The sequence below is a fragment of the Panulirus ornatus genome, chromosome 46 (assembly GCF_036320965.1).
Source record: "Panulirus ornatus isolate Po-2019 chromosome 46, ASM3632096v1, whole genome shotgun sequence".
Taxonomy (NCBI): domain Eukaryota; kingdom Metazoa; phylum Arthropoda; class Malacostraca; order Decapoda; family Palinuridae; genus Panulirus; species Panulirus ornatus.
Genome location: NC_092269.1, coordinates 12,413,972 through 12,433,623, shown reverse-complemented (window position 1 = coordinate 12,433,623; position 19,652 = coordinate 12,413,972). Strand labels below are relative to the sequence as shown.

Here is a 19,652-nt window from a genome sequence, read left to right as displayed (position 1 = left end):
CTTTTTTGAGGTATCCGTATTTATGATTAGAAGGGCAGCCAGAGGAGGAAGTGCCATCAAAATAGAATGGGAGTCTGAGGAAGGAGCATTTTTGAAGCCTGACATACCTGATCCCTTGCTTGAATGGCTTCAAAACAGGAACAGTTGAACTATGGATTGGAAGAAGAGGTTGTCTTAGAGGAAGAGGGGATAAATGTTTCCATTCCTGCAAGAACAATTTTTGCAGAGACAGAAACATCACCACATAAGAAACAGTAATTCACTCAAGGAAAGTCAGAAAAGAATTTACATATAAGTTATTCCAGTCAGCTTTTTTGAGGTATCCATATTTATGATTAGAAGGGCAGCCAGAGGAGGAAGTGCCATCAAAATAATCAAAATACTGAAATTTATGAGTGTGATCAGATGAACCAACTGGGAATGAGATTGTGTAGTTACAGTGGGATGGACTAGAGGTGATAAACAGACCCAGAATACTATAAAAGTGGTAACAGCAGTCAGAAATATGGGTAATGTGATAGATAATTTGCTCTAGATCATTGAGAATGGATAGAGTGAGGGCTTCAATCCCTTCATCATCTGTAGGGAAGAATTCAACCAGCCCCTATGGAGAACAATGAACTCCCTGAAGAAGAGGATTTCAGCTTGTGGGTGAGAGGATACCACAGCCTCATGGCAAGAGTTTAGATAGTAAAAGAAAGATACAAAGTATGTTAAAATAGGAGAGCAATAGGCAAAACAGTTGAAAAGTGTGGCAGTTGGGGGACAGACCTCGAGCTATATAACATCAAAGTTTAGGGACTCAAGTCCTTGAGGCATGCAACAGGTGTATCAGGTGTATGGATGTTGGAAAAGCAAAAAACACCACCTTTAAACTGGAATATTGAGTGGAGATTATAACTGGACATGAAAAAGGGGCTAGTGTTTCAGAAAGAAGTAAGATATTAGGAGAGGTACAAGACAAATGGTGCTCAACAGGAGAGGTTATTGGAGAGACCATTTGTGTTGGTATAGTGAATAGAAACAGAGGAAGGTTTAACAGAAAGGTAAAGGTCATGGGAGGGGCTAGTACTACAACTGTCTGAGCCCTCTCTCTCATTGTCAGTAGAGTCAGACACAAACCCAGAGATTCTTAGCACCCTATGAAGCTGGGAACTTGGGGGCCATAGACTTATTGGACTCTATCATCACTAAACCTAAAAAGGTTTGAGCACATAGGAGTCAATAAGAGTACTAATGTGAAGAGAAGAAAATAAGCAAGGTATGAGAGGGTGTATGGTGCTTATAAGGAGAATATAGCTGGTAGTCCCACTTAGATAAGACTGAAAAGTAAGACCAACAATCCTAACATTAAGAGTGTAAGATGATTCTGGGAACCACTTTAACGCTCCTCAGTCAGACAGTAGTACCACCCTGAACGACTGCTGGCAACAGACTACTACCTAATGATATGAAAGCAATACTCCATACAAGGATAGATCATTCCTTTGTAAAAATGGAGCAAAAGGTCAGAGAAAAAGAAATTTCGATGTCTAAATTCAACCCCTTGTGTCTTATAGGCAGACAGATGTGCTATTTGCCTTATGTAAAGTATACAAGAAAGGTTAGATAATGCAGCGACACCAAATATGTTTGGACTGAAGCTGTTAGAGATTCTTTTAGCTAGAGACCAGAAACTTACTAGTGATTGAAAAGGAGAGATCATTGCATTTCCCTTGGACAAATGAATGCCTTGCCTCATAGATAATATACTAGCAGTGGTTTTGGGCTGTGATACCTGATGAATGAGAGTCAGAGAAAGGAGAGCTTTTTTAAGCCCAATAAACAAATCCCATGCCTGAGTAAGCAAAGTGAACTTAACCAGAACATAGGCAAACCGAACCTAGAAGACCCATAGTGCCTTTGTTAAACTAATAAAAATTATTTTTATTTTTTTTATTATACTTTGTCGCTGTCTCCCGCATTTGCGAGGTAGCGCAAGGAAACAGACGAAAGAAATGGCCCAACCCCCCCCCCATACACATGTATATACATACGTCCACACACGCAAATATACATACCTACACAGCTTTCCATGGTTTACCCCAGACGCTTCACATGCCCTGCTTCAATCCACTGACAGCACGTCAACCCCGGTATACCACATCGCTCCAATTCACTCTATTCCTTGCCCTCCTTTCACCCTCCTGCATGTTCAGGCCCCGATCACACAAAATCTTTTTCACTCCATCTTTCCACCTCCAATTTGGTCTCCCTCTTCTCCTTGTTCCCTCCACCTCCGACACACATATCCTCTTGGTCAATCTTTCCTCACTCATCCTCTCCATGTGCCCAAACCACTTCAAAACACCCTCTTCTGCTCTCTCAACCACGCTCTTTTTATTTCCACACATCTCTCTTACCCTTACGTTACTCACTCGATCAAACCACCTCACACCACACATTGTCCTCAAACATCTCATTTCCAGCACATCCATCCTCCTGCGCACAACTCTATCCATAGCCCACGCCTCGCAACCATACAACATTGTTGGAACCACTATTCCTTCAAACATACCCATTTTTGCTTTCCGAGATAATGTTCTCGACTTCCACACATTCTTCAAGGCCCCCAGGATTTTCGCCCCCTCCCCCACCCTATGATCCACTTCCACTTCCATGGCTCCATCCGCTGCCAGATCCACTCCCAGATATCTAAAACACTTCACTTCCTCCAGTTTTTCTCCATTCAAACTCACCTCCCAATTGACTTGACCCTCAACCCTACTGTACCTAATAACTTTGCTCTTATTCACATTTACTCTTAACTTTCTTCTTCCACACACTTTTCCAAACTCAGTCACCAGCTTCTGCAGTTTCTCACATGAATCAGCCACCAGCGCTGTATCATCAGCGAACAACAACTGACTCACTTCCCAAGCTCTCTCATCCCCAACAGACTTCATACTTGCCCCTCTTTCCAAAACTCTTGCATTTACCTCCCTAACAACCCCATCCATAAACAAATTAAACAACCATGGAGACATCACACACCCCTGCCGCAAACCTACATTCACTGAGAACCAATCACTTTCCTCTCTTCCTACAAGTACACATGCCTTACATCCTCGATAAAAACTTTTCACAGCTTCTAACAACTTTCCTCCCACACCATATATAAAAATGAACATTAATAATAAGGGCAGCAGAATTTCTTGAAAAAAGGGGGTGACTGCATTGCTGATTGGTTAGTTATGGTTTCCAGTGCATACATGGATCATGGAAAGGTGCCTGAGGATTGGTGGACTGTATGTAAAGTTCCACTGTATAAAGGCAAGGGGAAACAAAGTTGAATGTTAAAATTACAGAAGTATAGGTTTATTGAGTGTATCTGATAAGTTGTATGGGAGAGTGGTGATTGAGGGGGTTAAGGCATGTACAGAGCATCATGTTGGGGAGAAAATGTGTGGTTTCAGAAGTGGTAAGGGATGTGTGAATCAGGTGTTAGATTTGAAGAATGTGTGTGAAAAAAATTAAAGAAACTGATCTGCACTGATTGATCAGCATGTGGCATTTATGGATCTGAAGAAAGCATATGACATGGTTGAAAGAAATGCCTTGCGAAAGGTTTTATGGTGTGGGAGGAGAGCTATCAGAAGTAATAAGAATTTTCTATCAAGAGAGTAAGATGTATGAGTAAGTAGAAAGAGAGAAAGGTAAACAGTTCTATGGGAAGGTGGGTCTGGGACAAGGATACTTGAGATCACTATAGCTGTTTAATCTGTTTAGGGATGGGTTGTTGAAGGATGTAAATGCGAGGGTCTTTGAGAAAGGGACAGGTATGCAGTCACAGTCTGTTTGGCGCTGGGGAGTTTGAGGGGGTAAGGGTGGAGAGGTGAGTCAGTTGTTTGCTGACAGTATGGCAGTGTTGGCAGATTCAAGTGAGAAACTACAGGAGCTGGTGTCAGCGTTTGGGAGCATATGAGAAAGGAGAAAGTTGAGAGTAAGTGTGAACTAAAGGAATGTTATGTTTAGCATTGCAAAGAGGCAAGTTAGTTGGAATGTGAGTCTGAATGGAGAAAAAATGGAGTCAGTGAAGCATTTCAGAAGTCTGGTAGTGGGAACAGCAGGGTATGGAACCACGAGAGCTGAGGTAACACACAGGGTGAGTGACGTGACAAAGGTCCTAGGATCATTGAGGAATGTGTGGAAAGAAAGGTAACCATCTGGGAGAGTGAAGATGAATATATTTGAAACTACACTAGTCCTACAGGTGTTGTATGGATGTGAAACATGGGCTGCAGATGAGAATGCATGGAAAAGGGTGAATATGTTGAATTGAGGACAATATGTGGTGTGTGGAGGGTTGGTCAAATAAGAGAAGATAAGGTAAGAGAGAGATGTGGTAACAGGAAGAATATAGTTGAGAGAGCTGAGGAGGGTTTGCCAAAATGGTATAGACATAAGGAGAGAATGAGAGGGGGAAAGGTTGTCAAAGAGAAAGAACATGTCAGAAGTGGAGGGGTCAAGGAGCATGGGGATCCAAACAGGAAATGGATGGAAGAAGTGAATAAGGTTCTGAGTGCTCACAGCATGAACATGAAGAGTTTGAAAGGTATGCACAGGACAGAATGAACTGGAATGATGTGGTATACAGGAAGAAATGTGCTGTCAATATAAAGAGCAATGGCATGTGAAGCAGCCAAGAGAAACCACTGACAGACTTGAGGGGCCTGGTTGTGGATAGAGGGCTTGTGGTTTTGGTGCATTGCACATGACAGCTAGAGAGTAGATGTGAGCAAATGGGCCCTTTCTTCATGTTCCTAGCACTACCTCACTAATGCAGAGAACAACAAACATGTATGAAAATAACATAATGACAATTCTTAATTATCTTTTCATACTTGTCTGCTGTTTCCTGTTTAAGAGAGGTAGTACCAGGAAGAGAAAAAGAAATATACATGATTAAAGAGGCTCAAGGAAATAAGTTCCCATTAAAAGACAAATGGTTCTCTCTTTTTCTCTAATCTTAATGAGCAAAAATACTTTGAGGAAAGCACATCTAAAATGACATGCATGATTCAGTATTTTTGGAAAAATTTATAGCCATAAGCCAGATATAATAAAGAACCTAAGGAAAAAATCAGGAAGACAAGGACTTTCTGGCAATGAAAAGAAGAGATGGAGGGGACAGACAACTAATGGAGGAGATACAAGTGGGCAGTTAGCAAATACTTTTGATGGGTGAAAGTAGTAAAGGAGAAGGAACAAGCTGAGATAGAGACTGATATGAAATCCCTCAAAGGTAGAAGCACTAGTACAAGAGTAACAGAGATGGAGAACAGGAATAACTTTGATGCTACATTATTACCTCAAGCTCCCAAGCAAAAGAAAATTCATAATTCCAATTTTTTTGGAGGCTGCTTCTGCCCTGGACCCAACCAGGACCAATGACTAGCCACACATTAACCCCCTTACAAGTGATTGTTGTTGAGAAGTTTATGATGAGCCTGAGCAAAACAAGTGAGAGTTGATGTCAAGAAGTTAATGATATCCTTGAGCACTGCAAATGAGAGGCGATGTCAAGAAGTTAATGATGTACCTGAGCACAGCGAGTTAAGAGTTGATGTCAAGAGGTTAAGAGCTGATGTCAAAAACTTAATGATGAGCCTGAGCATCAACAGAAATCTGATAATCAAGAATTACCAAAGTCCTGCAAATAAAATCCACAGCTGTTTCTTATCAGACACTTTTGCACCAAGACAGGGAAAAGCTAATACACCATACTGGCCAGAAGCAAATATATTGATTTCCCATCCATGTGTCTGAAGAAGACACTAAAATGCTTCTCACTATTCCCAAGCTCCTGAACTAAGCAGAGGTAGCACAGAAGATTAAGTATATAGTGGGTGAAAAGCATCTTTGAGAACTGGTAAAAGGAGTTCATTTTCACACCACTCTCACAAACATAAGTCTCAAGCTTTAAGGGGCAGTCTCTGTACTGTAATGAACTGAAAACTGGACATAAACATGATCCATATTGCCATGCATGTCATCCAAAAGTTACTCCTTGAAAAAGTCTTTGCCATAATCATTCAATTTGAGATATGATAGGCCAATCATGAACTGGAAGATGATCAGACAGTTTGTAGATGGTATCTTTCAGAAATTCATGTCAAGGGATGACAACAGGGAGCTGGGCTTCATCTTCCTTGGTGGCATTCCTCCTTCTGGGTACCGACTTTAACCAAGTCATATGAAAAAAAGACTCATGAGGAATATCCAACTTTTCAACACAAATCCTAACACCTAGATAACATATCTATAATATCAGCATACTCATACAACAGATACCTATTTCAAACTTACCATTAGCTTCTAAAGCATGCTGAATAGACTCTTTAGTCTGCTGCATGACACCATCATCTGCAGCCACCACTAACACTACTACGTCAGTCACTACTGCTCCTCGCGCCCGCATGGCTCTGAAAGCAGCATGGCCAGGAGTATCCAGAAATGTTACTTTCTCACCAGATTCAAGCTTTACTGAAATGGAGAAGGATAATATTTTTGTCAAAACTCTATGTCAAAAAAACACTGTTCCATTCCCCTTTATGTAAAATGCTGCTATTTCATCTAAACTCCAAAATACCAACCATATATGTGCTACCATAGTCATATTTCATCTATTTGAAAAAAAATCATTTATCATACGTCAAGGTAACGATAACAAAAGCACACCCACACAATAAATTCCATTCATATTTCTACACACTCATCTACAATAACATCTCTTCTAACATTGATCTGTCCTTCAGATATATTTCCTCTTCCTATCAACTCATATATATATATATATATATATGTGTTTGATGATAGAGTGGCAGATATAGGGTGTTTTGGTCGAGGTGGTGTGCAAAGTGAGAGGGTTAGGGAAAATGATTTGGTAAACAGAGAAGAGTTAGTGAAAGCTTTGCAGAAGATGAAAGCCGGCAAGGCAGCAGGTTTGGATGGTATTGCAGTGGAATTTATTAAAAAAGGGGGTGACTGTATTGTTGACTGGTTAGTAAGGTTATTTAATGTATGTATGACTCATGGTGAGGTGCCTGAGGATTGGCGGAATGCGTGCATAGTGCCATTGTACAAAGGCAAAGGGGATAAGAGTGAGTGCTCAAATTACAGAGGTATAAGTTTGTTGAGTATTCCTGGTAAATTATATGGGAGGGTATTGATTGAGAGGGTGAAGGCATGTACAGAGCATCAGATTGGGGAAGAGCAGTGTGGTTTCAGAAGTGGTAGAGGATGTGTGGATCAGGTGTTTGCTTTGAAGAATGTATGTGAGAAATACTTAGAAAAGCAAATGGATTTGTATGTAGCATTTATGGATCTGGAGAAGGCATATGATAGAGTTGATAGAGATGCTCTGTGGAAGGTATTAAGAATATATGGTGTGGTAGGAAAGTTGTTAGAAGCAGTGAAAAGTTTTTATCGAGGATGTAAGGCATGTGTACGTGTAGGAAGAGAGGAAAGTGATTGGTTCTCAGTGAATGTAGGTTTGCGGCAGGGGTGTGTGATGTCTCCATGGTTGTTTAATTTGTTTATGGATGGGGTTGTTAGGGAGGTGAATGCAAGAGTTTTCGAAAGAGGGGCAAATATGAAGTCTGTTGTGGATGAGAGAGCTTGGGAAGTGAGTCAGTTGTTGTTCGCTGATGATGCAGCACTGGTGGCTGATTCATGTGTGAAACTGCAGAAGCTGGTAACTGAGTTTGTAAAGTGTGTGAAAGAAGAAAGTTAAGAGTAAATGTGAATAAGAGCAAGGTTATTGGGTACAGTAGGGTTGAGGGTCAAGTCAACTGGGAGGTAAGTTTGAATGGAGAAAAACTGGAGGAAGTAAAGTGTTTTAGATATCTGGGAGTGGATCTGGCAGCGGATGGTACCATGGAAGCGGAAGTGAATCATAGGGTGGGGGAGGGGGCGAAAATACTGGGAGCCTTGAAGAATGTGTGAAAGTCGAGAACATTATCTCGGAAGGCAAAAATGGGTATGTTTGAAGGAATAGTGGTTCCAACAATGTTGTATGGTTGCGAGGCATAGGCTATGGATAGAGTTGTGTGCAGGAGGGTGGATGTACTGGAAATGAGATGTTTGAGGACAATGTGTGGTGTGAGGTGGTTTGATCGAGTAAGTAATGTAAGGGTAAGAGAGATGTGTGGAAATAAAAAGAGCGTGGTTGAGAGAGCAGAAGAGGGTGTTTTGAAGTGGTTTGGGCACATGGAGAGAAAGAGTGAGGAAAGATTGACCAAGAGGATATATGTGTAGGAAGTGGAGGGAACGAGGAGAAGTGGGAGACCAAACTGGAGGTGGAAAGATGGAGTGAAAAAGATTTTGAGTGATCGGGGCCTGAACATGCAGGAGGGTGAAAGGCGGGCAAGGAATAGAGTGAATTGGATCGATGTGGTATACCGCGGTTGACGTGCTGTCAGTGGATTGAATCAGGGCATGTGAAGCGTCTGGGGTAAACCATGGAAAGTTCTGTGGGGCCTGGATGTGGAAAGGGAGCTGTGGTTTCGGGCATTATTGCATGACAGCTAGAGACTGAGTGTGAACGAATGGGGCCTTTGTTGTCTTTTCCTAGCGCTACCTCGCACACATGAGGGGGGGAGGGGGATAGTATTCCATGTGTGGCGAGGTGGCGATGGGAATGAATAAAGGCAGACAGTGTGAATTGTGTGCATGTGTATATATGTATGTGTCTGTGTGTGTATATATATGTGTACATTGAGATGTATAGTTATGTATATTTGCGTGTGTGGACGTGTATGTATATACATGTGTATGGGGGTGGGTTGGGCCATTTCTTTTGTCGGTTTCCTTGCGCTACCTCGCAAACGCAGGAGACAGCGACAAGGCAAAAATAAATAAATATATTTTTCTTTTTTTAAACTATTCGCCATTTCCCGCGTTAGCGAGGTAGCGTTAAGAACAGAGGACTGGGCCTTTTTTGGAATATCCTCACCTGGCCCCCTCTGTTCCTTCTTTTGGAAAATTAAAAAAAAAAAAACGAGAGGGGAGGATTTGCAGCCCCCCGCTCCCTCCCCTTTTAGTCGCCTTCTACGGCATGCAGGGAATGCATGGGAAGTATTCTTAATCCCCTATCCCTAGGGATAAAATAAATATATTAACTTTCTAAAATGGGAAACAGAAGAAGGAGTCACGCGGGGAGTGCTCATCCTCCTCGAAGGACCAGAGTGGGGTGCCTAAATGTGTGTGGATGTAACCAAGATGTGAAAAAAGGAGAGATAGGTAGTATGTTTGAGGAAAGGAACCTGGATGTTTTGGCTCTGAGTGAAACGAAGCTCAAGGGTAAAGGGGAAGAGTGGTTTGGGAATGTCTGGGGAGTAAAGTCAGGGGTTAGTGAGAGGACAAGAGCAAGGGAAGGAGTAGCAATACTCCTGAAACAGGAGTTGTGGGAGTATGTGATAGAGTGTAAGAAAGTAAATTCACGATTAATATGGGTAAAACTGAAAGTTGATGGAGAGAGGTGGGTGATTATTGGTGCATATGCACCTGGGCATGAGAAGAAAGATCAAGAGAGGCAAGTGTTTTGGGAGCAGCTGAATGAGTGTGTTAGTGGTTTTGATGCACGAGACCGGGTTATAGTGATGGGTGATTTGAATGCAAAGGTGAGTAATGTGGCAGTTGAGGGAATAATTGGTATACATGGGGTGTTCAGTGTTGTAAATGGAAATGGTGAAGAGCTTGTAGATTTATGTGCTGAAAAAGGACTGATGATTGGGAATACCTGGTTTAAAAAGCGAGATATACATAAGTATACTTATGTAAGTAGGAGAGATGGCCAGAGAGCGTTATTGGATAACGTGTTAATTGACAGGCGTGCGAAAGAGAGACTTTTGGATGTTAATGTGCTGAGAGGTGCAACTGGAGGGCTGTCTGATCATTATCTTGTGGAGGCTAAGGTGAAGATTTGTATGGGTTTTCAGAAAAGAGTGAATGTTGGGGTGAAGAGGGTGGTGAGAGTAAGTGAGCTTGAGAAGGAGACCTGTGTGAGGAAGTACCAGGAGAGACTGAGTACAGAATGGAAAAAGGTGAGAACAATGGAAGTAAGAGGAGTGGGGGAGGAATGGGATGTATTTAGGGAATCAGTGATGGATTGCGCAAAAGATGCTTGTGGCATGAGAAGAGTGGGAGGTGGGTTGATTAGAAAGGTAGTGAGTGGTGGGATGAAGAAGTAAGAGTATTAGTGAAAGAGAAGAGAGAGGCATTTGGACGATTTTTGCAGGGAAAAAATGAAATTGAGTGGGAGATGTATAAAAGAAAGAGACAGGAGGTCAAGAGAAAGGTGCAAGAGGTGAAAAAAAGGGCAAATGAGAGTTGGGGTGAGAGAGTATCATTAAATTTTAGGGAGAATAAAAAGATGCTCTGGAAGGAGGTAAATAAAGTGCGTAAGACAAGGGAGCAAATGGGAACTTCAGTGAAGGGCGCAAATGGGGAGGTGATAACAAGTAGTGGTGATGTGAGAAGGAGATGGAGTGAGTATTTTGAAGGTTTGTTGAATGTGTTTGATGATAGAGTGGCAGATATAGGGTGTTTTGGTCGAGGTGGTGTGCAAAGTGAGAGGGTTAGGGAAAATGATTTGGCAAACAGAGAAGAGGTAGTGAAAGCTTTGCGGAAGATGAAAGCCGGCAAGGCAGCAGGTTTGGATGGTATTGCAGTGGAATTTATTAAAAAAGGGGGTGACTGTATTGTTGACTGGTTGGTAAGGTTATTTAATGTATGTATGACTCATGGTGAGGTGCCTGAGGATTGGCGGAATGCGTGCATAGTGCCATTGTACAAAGGCAAAGGGGATAAGAGTGAGTGCTCAAATTACAGAGGTATAAGTTTGTTGAGTATTCCTGGTAAATTATATGGGAGGGTATTGATCGAGAGGGTGAAGGCATGTACAGAGCATCAGATTGGGGAAGAGCAGTGTGGTTTCAGAAGTGGTAGAGGATGTGTGGATCAGGTGTTTGCTTTGAAGAATGTATGTGAGAAATACTTAGAAAAGCAAATGGATTTGTATGTAGCATTTATGGATCTGGAGAAGGCATATGATAGAGTTGACAGAGATGCTCTGTGGAAGGTATTAAGAATATATGGTGTGGGAGGAAAGTTGTTAGAAGCAGTGAAAAGTTTTTATCGAGGATGTAAGGCATGTGTACGTGTAGGAAGAGAGGAAAGTGATTGGTTCTCAGTGAATGTAGGTTTGCGGCAGGGGTGTGTGATGTCTCCATGGTTGTTTAATTTGTTTATGGATGGGGTTGTTAGGGAGGTAAATGCAAGAGTTTTGGAAAGAGGGGCAAGTATGAAGTCTGTTGGGGATGAGAGAGCTTGGGAAGTGAGTCAGTTGTTGTTCGCTGATGATACAGCGCTGGTGGCTGATTCATGTGAGAAACTGCAGAAGCTGGTGACTGAGTTTGGAAAAGTGTGTGGAAGAAGAAAGTTAAGAGTAAATGTGAATACGAGCAAGGTTATTAGGTACAGTAGGGTTGAGGGTCAAGTCAATTGGGAGGTGAGTTTGAATGGAGAAAAAGTGGAGGAAGTGAAGTGTTTTAGATATCTGGGAGTGGATCTGGCAGCGGATGGAACCATGGAAGCGGAAGTGGATCATAGGGTGGGGGAGGGGGCGAAAATCCTGGGGGCCTTGAAGAATGTGTGGAAGTCGAGAACATTATCACGGAAAGCAAAAATGGGTATGTTTGAAGGAATAGTGGTTCCAACAATGTTGTATGGTTGCGAGGCGTGGGCTATGGATAGAGTTGTGCGCAGGAGGATGGATGTGCTGGAAATGAGATGTTTGAGGACAATGTGTGGTGTGAGGTGGTTTGATCGAGTGAGTAACGTAAGGGTAAGAGAGATGTGTGGAAATAAAAAGAGCGTGGTTGAGAGAGCAGAAGAGGGTCTTTTCAAGTGGTTTGGGCACATGGAGAGGATGAGTGAGGAAAGATTGACCAAGAGGATATATGTGTCAGAGGTGGAGGGAACAAGGAGAAGAGGGAGACCAAATTGGAGGTGGAAAGATGGAGTGAAAAAGATTTTGTGTGATCGGGGCCTGAACATGCAGGAGGGTGAAAGGAGGGCAAGGAATAGAGTGAATTGGAGCGATGTGGTATACCGGGGTTGACGTGCTGTCAGTGGATTGAATCAAGGCATGTGAAGCGTCTGGGGTAAACCATGGAAAGCTGTGTAGGTATGTATATTTGCGTGTGTGGACGTATGTATATACATGTGTATGGGGGGGGGGTTGGGCCATTTCTTTCGTCTGTTTCCTTGCGCTACCTCGCAAACGCGGGAGACAGCGACAAAGTATAATAAAAAAAGTAATAAAAAAAAAAAAAAATATATATATATATATATATATATATATATATATATATATATATATATATATATATATAATGTTTGAGGAAATGTTTGAGGAAAATATGTGATGTGAAGTGGCTTGATCGAGTAAGTAATGAAAGGGTAAGAGAGATGTGTGGTAATAAAGAGTGTGGTTGAGAAAACAGAAGAGGGTGTATTGAAATGGTTTGGATACATGGAGAGAATGGACTGAACCCGGGAGTAAACCATGGAAAGTTTTGTGGGGCCTGGATGTGGAAAGGGAGCTGTGGTTTTGGTGCATTACACATTGACAGTTAGAGACTGAATGTGAACGAATGTGGCCTTTGTTGTCTTTAACCAGCGCTACCTCGAGCACACAAGGGGGGAAGGGGTGCCATTTCATGTGTGGCAGGGTGGCAACGGAATGGATGAAGGCAGCAAGTATGAATATGTATGTGTATAAATGTATATGTCTGTGTATGTATACATTGAAATGTATAGGCGTGTATATGTGCATGTGTTGGCGTTTATGTATATACATGTGTATGTGGGTGGATTTGGGCCATTCTTTCATCGGTTTCCTTGTGCTACCTCATTAATGTGGGAGACAGCAACAAAGTATAATAATGATAATAATAATAAAAATATATATGTATATACATGTGTATGGGGGTGGGTTGGGCCATTTCTTTCATCTGTTTCCTTGTGCTACCTCGCAAATGCGGGAGACAGCGACAAAGCAAAAAAAAAAAAAAATATATATACACACACAGACACATACATATATACACATGTACATAATTCATACTGTCCGCCTTTATTCATTCCCATTGCCACCCTGCCACACATGAAATAACAACCCCCTCCACCCAAATGTGAGAGAGGTAGTGCTAGGAAGACAACAAAAGGCCCTATTCGTTCACACTCAGTCTCTGACTGTCACGTAATAATGCACCGAAACCACAGCTCCCTTTCCACATCCAGGCCCCACAAAAATTTCCATGGTTTACCCCAGATGCTTCACATGCCCTGGTACAATCCATTGACAGCACATCAACCCCGGTATACCATATCGTTCCAATTCACTCTATTCCTTGCACGCCTTTCACCCTCCTGCATGTTCAAGGCCCCAATCACTCAAAATCTTCTTCACTCGATCTTCCCACCTCCAATTTGGTCTCCCACTTCTCGTTCCCTCCACCTCTGACACATATATCCTCTTGGTCAATCTTTCCTCACTCATGTGACCAAACCATTTCAAAACACCCTCTTCTGCTCTCTCAACCACACTCTTTTCATTACCACACATCTCTCTTACCCTATTTTTACTTAATCAATCAAACCACCTCACACCACATATTGTCCTCAAACATCTCATTTCCAGCACATCCACCCTCCTCCACACAACTCTATCTATAGCACACGCCTCACAACCATTTAACATTTGGCCTCCCACTTCTCGTTCCCTCCACCTCTGACACATATATCCTCTTGGTCAATCTTTCCTCACTCATGTGACCAAACCATTTCAAAATATCCTCTTCTGCACTCTCAACCACACTCTTTTTATTACCACACATCTCTCTTACCCTATTATTACTTACTCGATCAAACCACCTCACACTAAGTATTGTCCTCAAACATCTCATTACCAGCACATCCACCCTCCTCCACACAACTCTATCTACGGCCCACACCTCGCAACCATATAACATTGTTGGAACCATTATTCCTTCAAACATACCTATTTTTGCTTTCCGAGATAATGTTCTCGACTTTCATACATTCTTCAACGCTCCCAGAACTTTTGTCCCCTTCCCCACCCTTCACTTCCGCTTCCATGGTTCCATCCGCTGCCAGACCATTCCCAGATATCTAAAACAATTCTCTTCCTCCAGTTTTTCTCCATTCAAACTTACCTCCCAATTGGCTTGTCCCTCAACCCTACTGTACCCTTTAACCTTGCTCTTATTCACATATACTCTCAGCTTTCTTCTTTCACACACCTTACCAAACTTACTTGCCAGCTTCTGCAGTTTCTCACACGAACCAGCCACCAGCGCTGTATCATCAGCAAACAACTGACTCACTTCTCAAGCTCTTTCATCCACAACAGAATGCATACTTGCCCCTCTTTCCAAAACTCTTGCATTCAAATCCCTAACAACCCCATCCATAAACAAATCAAACAACCAGGGAGACATCACACGCCCCTGCCACAAACCAACATTCACTGAGAACCAATCACTTTCCTCTCTTCCTACACGTACACATGCCTTACATCCTCCATAAAAACTTTTCACTGCTTCTAACAACTTGCCCCCCACACCATATATTCTTAATACCTTCCACAGAGCATCTCTATCAACTCTTTCATGTGCCTTCTCCAGATCCATAAATGCTACATACAAATCCATTTTCTTTTTTAAGTATTTCTCACATACATTCTCCAAAGCAAACACCTGATCCACACATCCTCTACCACTTCTAAAACCACACTGCTCTTCCCCAATCTGATGCTCTGTACATGCCTTCGCCCTCTCAATCAATACCCTCCAATATAATTTCCCAGGTATAATTAACAAACTTCTACCTCTGTAATTTGAGCACTCACCTTTATCCACTTTGCCTTTCTACAATGGCACTATGCAAGCATTCCGCCAATCCTCAGGCACCTCACCATGAGTCTTTTTTTTTTTTTTTTTTTGGTCTGTCGCTGTCTCCTGCGTTTGCGAGGTAGCGCAAGGAAACAGACAAAAGAAATGGCCCAACCCACCCCCATACACATGTATATACATACGTCCACACACGCAAATATACACAACTACACATCTTTCCATGGTTTACCCCAGACGCTTCACATGCCCTGATTCAATCCACTGACAGCACGTCAACCCCGGTATACCACATCAATCCAATTCACTCTATTCCTTGCCCTCCTTTCACCCTCCTGCATGTTCAGGCCCCGATCACACAAAATCTTTTTCACTACATCTTTCCACCTCCAATTTGGTCTCCCTCTTCTCCTCGTTCCCTCCACCTCTGACACATATATCCTCTTGGTCAATCTTTCCTCACTCATTCTCTCCATATGCCCAAACCATTTCAAAACACCCTCTTCTGCTCTCTCAACCACGCTCTCTTTATTTCCACACATCTCTCTTACCCTTACGTTACTTACTCGATCAAACCACCTCACACCACACATTGTCCTCAAACATCTCATTTCCAGCACATCCATCCTCCTGCGCACAACTCTATCCATAGCCCACGCCTCGCAACCATACAACATTGTTGGAACCACTATTCCTTCAAACATACCCATTTTTGCTTTCCAAGATAATGTTCTCGACTTCCACACATTCTTCAAGGCTCCCAGGATTTTCGCCCCCTCCCCCACCCTATGATCCACTTCCACTTCCATGGTTCCATCCGCTGCCAGATCCACTCCCAGATATCTAAAACACTTTACTTCCTCCAGTTTTTCTCCATTCAAACTTACCTCCCAATTGACTTAACCCTCAACCCTACTGTACTTAATAACCTTGCTCTTATTCACATTTACTCTTAACTTTCTTCTTTCACACACTTTACCAAACTCAGTCACCAGCTTCTGCAGTTTCTCACATGAATCAGCCACCAGCGCTGTATCATCAGCGAACAACAACTGACTCACTTCCCAAGCTCTCTCATCCCCAACAGACTTCATACATACATTAAATAACCTTACCAACCAGTCAACAATACAGTCACCCTCTTTTTTAGTAAATTCTACTGCAATACCATCCAACCCCGCTGCCTTGCTGGCTTTCATCTTCCGCAAAGCTTCTACTACCTCTTCTCTGTTTACCAAATCATTCTCCCTAACCCTCTCACTTTGCACACCACCTTGACCAAAACACCCTATATCTGCCACTCTATCATCAAACACATTCAACAAACCTTCAAAATACTCACTCCATCATCTCCTCACATCACTACTACTTGTTATCACCTCCCCATTAGCCCCCTTCACTGAAGTTCCCATTTGTTCCCTTGTCTTACGCACTTTATTTACCTCCTTCCAAAACATCTTTTTATTCTCCCTAAAATTTAATGATACTCTCTCACCCCAACTCTCATTTGCCCTCTTTTTCACCTCTTGCACCTTTCTCTTGACCTCCTGCCTCTTTCTTTTATACATCTTCCAGTCATTTGCATTACTTCCCTGCAAAAATCATCCAAATGCATCTCTCTTCTCTTTCACTAATAATCTTACTTCTTCATCCCACCACTCACTACCCTTTCTAATTTGCCCACCTCCCACGCTTTTCATGCCACAAGCATCTTTTTCGCAAGCCATCACTGCTTCCCTAAATACATCCCATTCCTCCTCCACTCCTCTTACGTCCTTTGTTCTCACCTTTTTCAATTCTGTACTCAGTCTCTCTGGTACTTCCTCACACAAGTCTCGTTCCCAAGCTCACTTACTCTCACCACTCTCTTCACCCCAACATTCTCTCTTCTTTTCTGAAAACCTCTACAAATCTTCACCTTCGCCTAAACAAGATAATGATCAGACATCCTTCCAGTTGCACCTCTCAGCACATTAACATCCAAAAGTCTCTTTTTCATGCGCCTATCAATTAACACTTAATCCAATAATGCTCTCTGGCCATCTCTCCTACTTACATACGTATACTTATGTATATCTCTCTTTTTAAACCAGGTATTCCCAATCACATGTCCTTTTTCAGCACATAAATCTACAAGCTCTTCACCATTTCCATTTGCAACACTGAACACCCAATGTACACCAATTATTCCCTCAACTGCCACATTACTCACCTTTGCATTCAAATCACCCATCACTGTAACCCGGTCTCGGGCATCAAAACTACTAACACACTCACTCACCTGCTCCCAAAACACTTGCCTCTCATGATCTTTCTTCTCATGCCCAGGTGCATATGCACCAATAATCACCCATCTCTCTCCATTCACTTTCAGTTTTACCCATATCAATCTAGAGTTTACTTTCTTACACTCTATCACATACTTCCACCACTCCTGTTTCAGGAGTAGTGCTACTCCTTCCCTTGCTCTTGTCCTCTCACTAACCCCTGACTTTACTCCCAAGACATTCCCAAACCACTCTTCCCCTTTACCCATGAGCTTCGTTTCACTCAGAGCCAAAATATCCAGGTTCCTTTCCTCAAACATACTATCTATCTCTCCTTTTTTCTCATCTTGGTTACATCCATACACATTCAGACACCCCAATCTGAGCCTTCGAGGAGGATGAGCACTCCCTGTGTGACTCCTCCTTCTGTTTCCCATTTTAGAAAGTTAAAATACAAGGAGTGGAGGGTTTCCAGCTCCCTGCTCCCGTCCCCTTTGGTCGCCTTCTACAACACGTGAGGAATGCATGTGAAGTATTCTTTCTCCCGAATCCCTAGGGGTATATATATATATATATATATATATATATTTTTTTTTTTTTTTTGCTTTGTCGCTGTCTCCCGCGTTTGCGAGGTAGCGCAAGGAAACAGACGAAAGAAATGGCCCAACCCACCCTCATACACATGCCTTGATTCAATCCACTGACCGCACGTCAACCTCGGTATACCACATCGCTCCAATTCACTCTATTCTTTGCCCTCCTTTCACCCTCCTGCATGTTCAGGCCCCGATCACACAAAATCTTTTTCACTCCATCTTTCCACCTCCAATTTGGTCTCCCTCTTCTCCTCGTTCCCTCCACCTCCGACACATATATCCTCTTGGTCAATCTTTCCTCACTCATTCTCTCCATATGACCAAACCATTTCAAAACACCCTCTTCTGCTCTCTCAACCACGCTCTTTTTATTTCCACACATCTCTCTTACCCTTACGTTACTTACTCGATCAAACCACCTCACACCACGCATTGTCCTCAAAAATCTCATTTCCAGCACATCCATCCTCCTGCGCACAACTCTATCCATAGTCCACGCCTCGCAACCATACAACATTGTTGGAACCACTATTCCTTCAAACATACCCATTTTTGCTTTCCGAGATAATGTTCTCGACTTCCACACATTCTTCAAGGCTCCCAGAATTTTCGCCCCCTCCCCCACCCTATGATCCACTTCCGCTTCCATGGTTCCATCCGCTGCCGTATCCACTCCCAGATATCTAAAACACTTCACTTCCTCCAGTTTTTCTCCATTCAAACTCACCTCCCAATTGAATTGACCCTCAACCCTACTGTACCTAATAACCTTGCTCTTATATATATATATATATATATATATATATATATATATATATATATATATATATATATATATATATATATATATATATAGGGAGAATAAAAAGATGTTCTGGAAGGAGGTAAATAGGGTGCGTAAGACAAGGGAGCAAATGGGAACTTAAGTGAAGGGCGTAAATGGGGAGGTGATAACAAGTAGTGGTGATGTGAGAAGGAGATGGAATGAGTATTTTGAAGGTTTGTTGAATGTGTCTGATGACAGAGTGGCAGATATAGGGTGTTTTGGTCGAGGTGGTGTGCAAAGTGAGAGGGTTAGGGAAAATGATTTGGTAAACAGAGAAGAGGTAGTAAAAGCTTTGCGGAAGATGAAAGCCGGCAAGGCAGCAGGTTTGGATGGTATTGCAGTGGAATTTATAAAAAAAGGGGGTGACTGTATTGTTGACTGGTTGGTAAGGTTATTTAATGTATGTATGACTCATGGTGAGGTGCCTGAGGATTGGCGGAATGCGTGCATAGTGCCATTGTACAAAGGCAAAGGGGATAAGAGTGAGTGCTCAAATTACGGAGGTATAAGTTTGTTGAGTATTCCTGGTAAATTATATGGGAGGGTATTGATTGAGAGGGTGAAGGCATGTACAGAGCATCAGATTGGGGAAGAGCAGTGTGGTTTCAGAAGTGGTAGAGGATGTGTGGATCAGGTGTTTGCTTTGAAGAATGTATGTGAGAAATACTTAGAAAAGCAAATGGATTTGTATGTAGCATTTATGGATCTGGAGAAGGCATATGATAGAGTTGATAGAGATGCTCTGTGGAAGGTATTAAGAATATATGGTGTGGGAGGCAAGTTGTTAGAAGCAGTGAAAAGTTTTTATCGAGGATGTAAGGCATGTGTACGTGTAGGAAGAGAGGAAAGTGATTGGTTCTCAGTGAATGTAGGTTTGCGGCAGGGGTGTGTGATGTCTCCATGGTTGTTTAATTTGTTTATGGATGGGGTTGTTAGGGAGGTAAATGCAAGAGTCTTGGAAAGAGGGGCAAGTATGAAGTCTGTT

At 42.4% G+C, this 19,652-nt stretch overlaps 1 protein-coding gene across 1 annotated transcript in view; it reads right to left on the bottom strand.

The window, feature by feature from the left end:
• Positions 1 to 19,652, bottom strand: part of mIF2 (mitochondrial translation initiation factor 2) — a 266,646-nt gene that overhangs the window by 89,153 nt on the left and 157,841 nt on the right. Inside the window, exon 8 of the mRNA XM_071688841.1 lies at positions 6,349 to 6,525. Within this exon, the coding sequence (XP_071544942.1) occupies positions 6,349 to 6,525 (177 nt within the window). The remainder of the gene's footprint in view (positions 1 to 6,348; positions 6,526 to 19,652) is intronic.